Source organism: Cibotium barometz, chromosome 15, assembly GCF_041138505.1.
Source record: "Cibotium barometz isolate CiBa-2024 chromosome 15, ASM4113850v1, whole genome shotgun sequence".
Classification (NCBI taxonomy): Eukaryota; Viridiplantae; Streptophyta; class Polypodiopsida; order Cyatheales; family Cibotiaceae; genus Cibotium; species Cibotium barometz.
In genome coordinates, this window is record NC_141060.1 from 40,551,364 (window position 1) to 40,562,971 (window position 11,608).

At 43.3% G+C, this 11,608-nt stretch overlaps 2 protein-coding genes across 2 annotated transcripts; both read right to left on the bottom strand.

Moving 5' to 3' along the window:
* Positions 1-579: 579 nt before the first annotated feature.
* On the bottom strand, positions 580-10,038 carry LOC147631300 (transmembrane emp24 domain-containing protein p24beta2-like). Its single transcript, XM_086809681.1, has 4 exons — positions 9,803-10,038; positions 1,508-1,691; positions 1,168-1,275; positions 580-1,076 (listed from the first exon to the last, which is right to left on the bottom strand). The coding sequence occupies exons 1-4, from the start codon at positions 10,004-10,006 to the stop codon at positions 943-945; spliced, it is 630 nt and encodes a 209-aa protein (XP_086665807.1). The 5' UTR covers positions 10,007-10,038; the 3' UTR covers positions 580-942.
* Positions 10,039-10,473: 435 nt separating this feature from the next.
* Positions 10,474-11,396, bottom strand: LOC147631301 (uncharacterized). Its single transcript, XM_086809072.1, has 3 exons — positions 11,210-11,396; positions 10,868-11,115; positions 10,474-10,766 (listed from the first exon to the last, which is right to left on the bottom strand). Exons 1-3 carry the CDS (start codon positions 11,314-11,316, stop codon positions 10,624-10,626), a joined length of 498 nt encoding a protein of 165 aa, XP_086665198.1. The 5' UTR covers positions 11,317-11,396; the 3' UTR covers positions 10,474-10,623.
* Between the last annotated feature and the right edge of the window lie 212 nt (positions 11,397-11,608).

Genomic DNA, 11,608 nt, shown 5'->3' on the forward strand with positions numbered 1-11,608 from the left:
CATGGAGGTCACACGAGTTTAGTCCACAAAAAAAATTCTGTCATTGCAAGAGAGATCAACAATTTGTAGCAAATAAGTGACTAGCCAAGCTCCTTTTACAAAGTCGTGAAACTTTCAACATTGAAATTCACACCAAAATGCAGAAGCAAACAGCTAAAGTGAAAAGCTTAATGAGTTTACATGTGAAAACGCTTTCCACAAAAATAAAGAGAGCATCATAAATTACAAAAATCAATACTTACGTTATTTTCTAAGGTCTTTTTGGGAGCACTTATTAAATTGCCAAAATTATCACCCACAAGAATTATGAGTTGTCATTTGTCAATAGTGTGAAGTTCAACCTTTAGCTATTTGTAAGAGGCAAAACCACATACCCAAACACACTTGGCATGACATTCAATGCACTCATCAACTAATGTAAGGCACCAAATCTTCCAGCTGACTTTCACCTTTGCCCAAAGCCACACCCCCAAATTTTTAGGTAATTCAAGCTTGTTCACACAGTTAGATGCCTTAACCTCTTCATACATGATGAAACTTTGACTCAGCATTTGTAGGGATTTGATCAAGCAATTGAGATCTAAAATAGCCTTTGGCAATAACACAGAAAGCAATGACGACAAGCTTGCCATTAGGACGTCCAAACTCTCTCTCTCTCTCTCTCTCTCTCTCTCTCTCCATACCAACTGCTTGGCCTAATGCATCTGAAATATAGAATTTGTCATCTGCTCTTCCCATAACCACAATGTTAATTATAAGGTTTTGGCTGATCCAACAAGCTTTGTTTGACATATCAACCGCAACATGACTCACCATGGCACTGCCTTGTTGTCAATAACCACTCTTTGCCCAGCTCATGTGATACATTTAAAGGGCCATACAACCCCACCCACTTTGATCTATTAGGAAAACTTGACAATGCTTCATATGCTTAATAGAAAATTAGACTCTGGTGTTATTCAGCTTCTTGTCAAAAAGCCGACGAAGAAGCAAAACTTGTAATACGCTTGCCGCAACAAGCGCAAGAGCTTCCCATAATGCCTTGTATATCAGCCTTTTACTGAGTTTCTCATTCACTGCCCAGAACACCAAAAGAATTAATCAAAATTTGCAAGAACAAGGCAACATGTTCTCAAACCCTCAAGGGCATAAGCTCCATAAACTCACATATAGACTGGCGTTCAGTCTGGGCGTAAAGCCAGTGCTGCTCAAACTGCACTGAGTAAATTGCCTCTTCAAGCCTAGCAATCTGGTTCATCAGAGGATCAATATGATCTACACAAGAATACAACTTTTGAGCATTGTGTTCAAAACTTTATAGCACCCTAGCTTCTTTCTAGCATACAGCCTTGGTCTCGGTAGTTCTAGATCAGCCATCCAAGCTCCCTTCATAGGAGAACACAAATCTAGAGCTTACATAATTTGCTATATCGAAGACATTTTCATCTCTAATATTGTGCAATTTGAACGACAATTGATTTTACACCATCAAAATACAGCTTCTCACCATCTTTTGCTTTTTGGTCATAATAAGGGACATGGCCGACATGTACATCAATATCCACAGTTTCACTGTATGGCGAATTGTTCTTCAGACAGAATCTGTAGGGGCCACTTTTGTGTGCTGTAAACTCCAGCTTCTCTGCTGGTTGGTTTTGCACATCTCTGCGGAAGTGACCAGGACCTTCTATCTGTGCAGAGACAACAAAACTTTTACAACGTGAGATGCATCACATAGTTCCTAACATGGAGTAAGGTTTGGCTTTTCACTGATAGAGCATCAAAAGTCAGGTTCGGCTTTTTGCTTATAGAGCATCAAAATGCTGGGCTTCATTTTCAATTGCAACTGCAAACTGATGCTTGAAGAAGAATCTGTCAGATCTCATCTTATCTCCAGAATCCTATCGTGAGGGTTGAATTTGCCATATATTCTTCAAACAGTTAGATAAGAGAAAACACCTCCATTTCTGGCTATCCTAGGCAAAGGTGAAGTCAATGGGGCACTCCTCTACGTTGATGCAGCACAAATTGAGGGGGAATATAGCCAATGAAGCCCAAAATTGAAATGCCATCCCATTACCACATGAGCGATAAAGAGGTGGACAAAGCCAATGAAGTCTTAAGGCCCCTTCACAAGAGTCAGGTGACACACACACACAAAAAACCGGGGATGTCCGTGGCTTGCCGCCCCATTTAAGATGTCTGATACCTTTTAATATAGGCTGAATGGACAAACAATAAAGCGAAATCCCAAATGGCTTGTATATTATGCGATTATGGTGTTCTATTAAATAGTCTGAGGATCAAGATCTAAATCGTCTGAGGCCCTTTTTGCATGGTGTGCCTGAAGTCCATACCAGAGGACTTTTCGAGACTTGGCAGATTTGGTGGGCCTGTGATGCTCAAGACAGCAGGATGAAGGACCTTTTTTTTCTTTCCAAACTGGCCTTAGGCCCAAGATCCTCCCATAGTTATCATTTTTCACCATCTGTAGGAGCTTTTTTAACCGCCTGTAGGCGATGCCGCCGAGCAAGCACCTTGTGGGGTTTTGAACCCAAGACATCCCATTCCTAGTCAAGCACCTTTATGACTTGAGCTATCACCTCATTGGCGACGAAGGACTTCTTTTGGTCCAATGGAGGTCTCTTTTTGGACAAAATAAATCTTCTCGACTGTGTACCTCTTTTCCTGAATGGATGTAAAGACTACACTGGGGACACAAGGCATCGAGGACGGAGCCAATGAAATGTTATCCAACAACGGCACCAAGAAGGATCAAGTGATTGATAGTCTGTAACTATTTGGTCCTCCATACTCTTTTCTCATAATAAAACTCATGCCTAGACACATGGACAGGATGGACACATGGAAACAGGGTTCCTAAAGTTGGAATTTGAAAAAAGCACTTGTCATGTGGATTTTTCTCATGGGAACAGGACATTGGTTTTTGAAGAAGAAACAGGACTTTGGTATCGAGGAAACAGGCCTATGGTTTATCAGATACAGGTCTTTGGTTTCATGTGGAAAGCATGTCTTTGGATTCATGTGGACAGGTTCTAGTTTTCTCGAGGTTACATGCAAGTGACTATAGGAAGGACATGTGGTTTGGTACAGCCCTACTGCTGTTTGGGAAAGGCTTTGTGGGATCCATGGTAGAGATGGAGAAGACCTTTTCAAGCAGGGAGATGTTGTACACGTGTGCCTCCTCTATGGAATGCTTTACTGTGATAACAAGAGTTCTTATTTGAAAGTCCTAGGTGAAAGCTATAAGGGATCCTATTGGTAGAGGATTCGACAAGTTGTACTTTGTACTCAAATTTTTTTGATCAAGTAAAGAAATACCGCAAGGGGCGCCACTGCATTTTGGGGCCAATTCGGTGTCCTTGTACTATTTGCAGGAGCACTGTAGCTCCCCCTGTTTGTTTCCTTTTTGAAGGCCGGTTTCATGGTTCCATCGCCGGGATATTGTCTACTTTCTCAAAGAGGCGAGCCTATGGTTGTCACATCAAAAGCTTCGACATGTGGAAGCTGGAAAGGAAGTGCAGGATTGTGTCTTTGCTTGTATGAGGTGAGGAGCAAAAGCTAAAGATGAAGCTCAGGAGAAAAGACACCAAGGACAGGAAATAGTGGCCAGGAAAAAAAGGCAATTGAAGTGTTATGGTGCAAAAGATGGGTTGAAGGTTATGGCTTTCGAAAGTTTATCACCAGTGGTATCTTCACTGAGGCTTCATGGGGTTCGGAAGGCAGCTTCTTTCTATGTTTAGCAGTGGTGATCTACTATGCTTCATTGGGACTTGTGCTTACCACTTGGGTGGAGTGCAAGTAGGTTTTAGGTGCCTGTGGATGTATCAAATGAGGCTCAGATGGAAGTTGAGGAACTTGATGAGGTTCTTATTCCCGAGCAGATACTGGCACATAAGGAAAGAAAGGTACAAGGTAAAGTTTCTTGTCGCTATCTTGTGAAGTTTAAAGAACTATTCACCGATGGATGCGAAGTGGATGGAGGAGGGTGACTTAGCAGATTCACCTTAGGTATTGCAGCTTTATCTTGATGTCTTTGTGTTGGAGCCGACTCTTGCGACGGCTCATTCAGGTTCAGCAGAGCATGAGTCTGGGGCATTGCTTGAGGGGGGTAGCACCTCCGCTCCCTTGCTACAGACAGGCTCAGTTTTGCATCTAGGAGTCGCTTGGTGACATCTTTGTATTCACCCGAAGGTACTGAGGCTAACACTACATCTACTTATGGGACTTCTATGATATTGTGTACTAGTCACATGAGATGATGTTATTTCTGGAGTTGGTCTCCTTTGGAATGGCATGGTTTGGTTTAGTTAAAGTCTGCAGCAACTTGAGCTAACATTCCGAGACTCTATGGAGGGCATAAGTCTTGTGAGCAGTCCTAGAATTGGTTTGGTTCATATATGGATTGAACTCTATTTGTGCATGTATTTATACACTTTCTGAGGTATTATTGTATTCTGGTGCCATTGGATCCTGGTACCCTTGGGAATACATTGGATAATACTTTGGATGTGTAAGGATGAGATGCATGTATATTGGTATGATACATCAAGTACTTTATTATGTTCATGGATGCATCACTGAGTGTGGCTCCTGCGGGATGGCCATGAGCAGAGTGGGTAAAGCATCAAGAGGGACATATGTGGAAAGTACTTAGTGGATGTATAGTTTAGATGCATCGAGTGCTTTCGTATGCTCATGTTGTACCTTCAGTCGTGGATATTCATGGGTGTAAGGCTTGCGAGCAACCCTAAGACTATTATTTTGGAGTAGGTAGGACAGGTTCTAGTTTTCTCGAGGTTACATGCAAGCTATGACTACAGGAAGGACATGTGTTTTGGTACAGCCCTACTGCTATTTGGGAAAGGGTTTGTGGGATCCATGGTAGAGATGGAGAAGACCTTTTCAAGCAAGGAGATGTCGTACAGGTGTGCCTTCTCTATGGAATGCTTTGCTGTAATATCAAGAGTTCTTATTTGAAAGTCCTGGGTGAAAGCTATAGGGATCCAATTGGTAGAGGATTCGACAAGTTGTACTTTGTACTCAAATTTTTTTGATAAAGTAAAGAAATACTGCAAGGGACGCCACCAATCGGTGTCCTTGTACTATTTGCAAGAGCACTCTAGCTCCCCCTGTTTGTTTCCTTTTTCAGATCCCCATGGGTGATGAAGTGTTTTGAGTGCGAGTGTTTGTTCCACCCCCCGTCAAACTTCTGAAGGCCGGTTTCAGCAAGAGGGGGACTGTTGTGTTGCTTATTGGTGGACTGTTCTGGATTGTTCGGGAAGAGGAGAAGTAAGAGGAAGGCGGGCTGATTTGCTGGACAGCCACTTGCAGGTGTAAGCTTTTTTTCCCACCCACCCACCCTTTTCAGTTACATCCCCGCAATGGCATATTTACTTGAGATGGCTAAGAAGCATGTGAAGATCCCTACACTCCCCACGTTCCCAGTAGACCGTCAGTTGGACAAGACCAATTACGGCATATGGAAGGTTATGATGGAATCTGTTCTGGAGTCATACGACCTTGCTAATTTCATCGTTGTTGGGGTTCCACGGCCGAAGGTAGAGGAAGGGGAGTTACCGTCGATTCGAAATGACCGCAAGGCACAGGCACACGCACAGGCACAGTTATGGGATCGTGTCAATGCCAGGGTCCATTCATTCATCTTCCTCAACTGCACACCGCAGGTAATCAATCATATCAAGCATATGACGCTGGCCAAGGGTATATGGCAGCATTTGGCTTCTCTTTATAACAAGGTATCACCCATGAAGAGGATTTCCTTGCAAGTACAGATGCGGGTTATGAACCCTACAAAATCATCGACGATGCGAGAGCACATTAACAAGCTGCAGGCTCTTCAGCAGGAAGTTCTTCAGGCTGGGAAGGAGATATCATCCGAGGATATAGCCATCACGTTGCTGTCGCATTTGCCCTCTCAGTACTCAGCATTGTACTCGTCTTTGATTACCAGTGGCAAGCTCAGCACCATCACGTGGGAGGAGCTTGTGCCCATGGTCTTGGACCAGGAGGAAAGATTCACGAACCCTCCACAGGGCGGTGGTTCAGAGGCCTTAACTGGCCAACGGTTGAAAGGCCGGAATAACAAGAAGGACAAAGGAAAGGCTTCATTAGAGAAGTCTTCTGAGAAGAAGCCTGATGCAGACCGAGAGAAACTGAAGGCCGAGAGGTCTTGCAATGATTGTGGCGAGAAAGGCCATTATTGGAGCAAGTGTCCTAAGCGGACTAGGAAGAGTGCTGATTCTTCAGCCTCAACTGCAAAGACTCCAACATTTGTGCACTTAGAGATGATGGACTCAGATTTGCTGATGACATCTTGCTAGAGTTCTCTTCGACGGAGGACAGTACAGTGGACCTCTTCACGAAGTCGCTTTCTCAGGATTTGCTCAGGCGGCACCCCAGCTCCCTATGGTTGGTTTCACAGCCAGGAGCTGAGAGGGGGTGTTAGAAGTCATCTCCTGGCTATACATATACACTAGGGCCTTTGTTGTGGGTGTGCCCGCCCTTATTAGGTGTTTCCTCATTTTTCCCCTCTCTCCATATTTTTCCCCAATTTTTCCCATTTATCTTTGGCTTGGGTGGATGCCCAGGGTTGGCAGGAGGGCCCATGAGCTGGCCGACTGATGGTACTGATCCACGACTCCACATCTGTGCTGGCCGACTGGCTTTGTTGGCTGGTCGTGGAGGATCAGGGCCTGTCGGCTGCCCTACAGCAAGCCGACTACACTGTGGGGGCCATATAAAATGGCCCCACACCCCTTGCCAGTTTTGTATCATTCTCGGGATCTTCTTGTGTATATAGAGCAGAGTTACACGCCTCTACCATTCTCTCTCTTGTGCTATTATTTTTCTGCATTGCGTTTTGCTTGTGTTCCCAAATCTGGTCATCATCTCCGTTGCGTATTCAGACAACCTACACTCAACAACTCACCACCTCTCTTCTCCTCCTCTCTCTAGAGATTGGCGCCTCCTTCATGAGGGCTGTTGGGCTGCATTTTTTGCACTTTCTCCTTCCCAACTCCATTTCCAAGCTTGCTAAGGTGTTTCTCAAGCTTCCAAGAGTGTTTTCGGATGCTAATCACTCTCCTACACACTCCCAATGACTGAAATTCAGCAAAACAGCTCTCTTTATTGCTGTAATTTCTAGTCTTTTTGCTGAAAACCCTAATTTCAGCCCTCCTTTCTCAAGTTGAACCATAGGGGAAGCTTTCCCAAGGTTCCCTTCATCCTCTTGAAGACCTTTGTCGTGAAGAAATGCGACAAATCGAAGATCTCAACACTCCAAGGACTTCCATCGCGAAGACTTCCGCTGTCATCGACTCTACTTGCTATTGGTAAGCTTTTATGCTTAAATATGGGAGCAAGTAGCAGGAGGGAGGAACCGGATTACAAGATCACATACCCTGTGTAGTGTTCTCTTGTCCTACGTGCTCTCTTGCAGATTGTTGCTACCATGTGTTGCTGGAACAATAGAGAGCAGATGGTAGGGAACATGGGCACTTGAGAGGGTAGTGTGGATTGCAAGTCTACATCGACAACCACTTGTTTGCAATGCTGTATTCATATGCATTGGTATGGAAATCTAGTCAGAAATGCCCATGACACTATGTACTTGATTCTCCAAATATCAATATACTTTATTTGAAGGAGGGGTCGGCCGTTCCGGCTCATTGCGTGTCTCTTGTCAATTCAGCAATTTACTTCTTGTATTTGAGCAAGTGTCCATCAAATCTTAGTGTATTTAAGAGTATGGATTAGCATTGTGTTCAACCAAGTTACAGGTACCATCAAGAACAAGGACATCGGTCAAAGAAAGGCACAAAGATGTTGCCAGAGGAGCAAAAGGCACCACATATATCAGGGAAGACCAGATGCACAAGAGCACCAGATGGGGCTAGTACCATATCTTTGCCACAGTTGAGAGCAACCATGATATAAGAGGGAGAGAATGTAACTATTTGGTCCTCCATGCTCTTTTCTCATAATAAAACTCATGCCCGGACACATGGACGGGATGACGAACACATGGAAACAGGGTTCCTAAAGTTGGAATTGGAAAAAAGCACTTGTCTGGGTCAAAAAGCAAGAAAAAGCAAAAGTCAAACTTTGTTGACCAAAAAGCTGAGGGCATCGTTGGAAAGAGCTCGTCGAACTGAGTCAAAAAGCTATAAGCCACTTTTTCAAAAAGCAACTCCAAGGCCAGAAAGCAAGGCCCTGAAGTTAAAATCAAGAACTTTAATTATTAATTAAAACAAAAGCAAAAGCCAAGTGATAAAAACAAAAGCAGGCATCCCCTCAAGTATTTAAAGAAAAAAACTCTTGGAGGCTCTTAGAAGAAGGAGGTGGAAGAACTCCCTTGGGAAAAGTAAGAGTTTTATCTTCTACATCATCTTTCTACATCCCCTCTACCAGTAGCCCCCTTTGCAACACCAACCACCGCTGCTCCACCCCCTGTGAAGAAGCGCCGCCACCTAGAGCTGCACGGCATCGCCACTGCCCAGAGCCGCCGCCTACCGCCGGCATCGCCACCGCAGCCTGCTGTCGGCGTCGTTGTCGCTGCCCAAAGCCACCTCCGCCGGCGGCGCTCAAGAGCCAATTTTTCGCCACCTGCAGCCGGCTTCTTCGCCGCTCCAGAGTCAGGGTTTTTACCTCCTGTTTGCTGGATTTTCTGTCACCTGTTGGTTGCCCATTTACTCCTCCACCACCAACTCTTGGCTGTTGTCTGAACTCTTCCATCAGCACCTCCTTTCAGCCGCCTTCTTTGGGAGGGGGGTTGCTTCCGTTTGAAGAACCGCCACCTCCTCCTTTATTAGTGAAAAGATTGGATTGGGAAGAAAGAGCTGTTTGTGGATACTTGAGAACATTAGTTGGATTCTTTGGATTTTGGTACTAGCCTGGTGTAAGTTTCTTGTGGGTCATCCTCGAGGTGAGCTCAACATCAGTTATCTTGTGCCTCGACATCAACATCGGTCCGATCTCGTTCATCGACACCTTTGTTTGATATTGTATTCATTTGTTGTATTGGTCCTGGCTTGGAAAAGCCCATGGATTGTTCCTGAAATAAATTCTTGAGGGGGCGAGGCCTGTTCCCCACTCGGCGTGGTGTACTGTGTGAATTCCCTATTCCCATCTTTCTCTCCCCCTTCTCTCTCTCTATCTTTATCTCTCATACACGTGGTTGCATCTGTTACTGCACGCTCCGTTGGGCTTACATAGTCCCATGACCTCTTTATAGAAAAGGTCATAAACTCTAAATCACGAGCCCAAATTGTTGATCCAAAATCCAGGTCAACAAGACCCTTGGCTGAAAACCTAGCTTTCCTTTTCCTTAAACTGCTGCAAAATCACCCTTAAAAAATCTAGGGTTTTGGCCCAAAAAAAACTACCAGCATGTCTCAAAATAACAGCACATCAATAGGTGGAATTTAACTATAGCGTATCGAATTGTGAAAATCCTTTTTGTTTTGGCAAGGAATTGTGTTTGTGTGCGTGTGCGTGTGCGTGTGTGTTTTGGCCTGGAAAACATAAATATCTACCAGCACGTGTCAAAATAACAGCACAAATTAAATGGTGAAATCTTTGGTAAGGAGTTTTGTGAGCGTGTGTGTGTGTGTGTGGGGTGTTGCACAAAAATGAAGAAATTCAGCTTCTTTATTTGTAATGCGAAGAAAAATGAAGAGTTCTTGTAAGAGAGAAGGTTTGATCTGAGGATTTAATTCCCCCCCCACAAGAAAAAAAGAGAGAAGAAAGAGATAAATACCGAGAGGTCGATGCCGGGGGCCTCGTAGTCCCAGGCGCGATCGGCTTTGATGACCACGAAGGAGACCTGCACGAGGTCCCCCTCAAACTCCACAGAGTGTGTGAAGCACTCCTCCTTTTTGAGCAGGAAGCGAATAGCTATGGCGGGACGCAGACACAGCAGCATCATCAGAAGAACGCACACAGACGAAGCTCGAGTCGCCATTGCACCCTACAAGTCAATGCATACGAAAACACTTAAAAACCTCAATATATATTTAGATCAAATGGCCCCATGGGAACGCACGATCGCCTCACCATCCCTTATGGGCGGCCAAATCATGGCCAAGACCATTTTGTTCCCCAATGGGCGGCCAAGATTCGCTCCTCTTATCCATTCAGACAATTTTTTATTTCTCTGCTCACTAATTCACACATTCAGCCGTTTAAATGTGACTTAAAATAATAGAAACTGAAATATTACCATTCGCTCACTATATATAAAAATCCAGTAAGCGAAACCACAACCACAAACTGTATGTTCCATTCACGAACGCAGACCATCTATGTATATATATATATATACTAGTATTGGACCCGCGCGTTGCTGCGGCCGACAAGTAGAGTTCTAGAAAAAATAAACTCAGTTTCTCCAATTTAGGTCATGTTTTAAGTAAACACAATACATTATTTCAAGTGACTTTATATATACATATCTCAAAATAACATCCATGTCTCGTAGATTTATGGCGAAAACAAAAATATCATAGTAATGTAGCATACGAAGATGCAAAAAAGGACCAATATTACATATTCTCAAAATGCACCACAAAATACGTATTCTCAGTCAGTAATGTCAGAATCAACAAATTGAATTCTTCTCTTGTGAGAAGGATCATTCAATTGTCTCCTCATCACAATACGCTCTCTATTGTAAAGCGGTGATCCATCCCGCACATGCTCTACTATCGATGAATGCAAAGGACCTGCACAAACGAAACAATGATAAATCAAATCTGCACATAACGACACATCGATAAATAAAATCTCAAAAAATCTTATAATAGAAAAACATAATCAAAATTACCTCGTACAATAGAACATCGAGTGGATGGTACATGAGGAGCTCTAGTATAAAACGCATAACGAATACCAATGGTCATGATGGATGTAAGAAACAACCACTCATCGGGTACTGAAAATGATGCAAAGCATCTGTCCATCTCTCTCCAAAACAAATAGACACCCCACTCCTCATCAGGAACACCAATCCCGTACATCTCGATGCCTTCGTCGACAACTCTTACCATAAACGTATCAATGTCATGTAATATCCTAAAATCAAAGCATAACAAATAGGTTATACAATTATTTATATATAGGTTCAAAAAATATTCATACAATGCCTAACAATTACACTTATACTTACCCATCCCTATAAGCATCAATCATAATCCCTGCTACGTGACCTGCAGTAATAGGAGCTGACCATAGCGGTGGCTCTGTATACAGATAGACATTAGTATAGAATGTCATGTTCCATACTTTGTAATCAAGAAAAGTTAAGCAAATATAGAGAAAAACTCACGTACTATCCTCGACAAAGGCATGTCCAATGTAAAGGTAATCTTAGACATGTCTGTCAAAACATAAACAACAAAAATAGGTACTTTTACCATGGACAAATATGTATAAAAAAAGAAATCATAACAAAATTAATCAAATTGCAGAACTTAAATAAGAAGCCTGACTTGTCACTCTGAAGTCATCAAGATCTCCTTATAAACAATATTGTTTGTTGTAGGTGTATAACTTTGAAGATAATAAA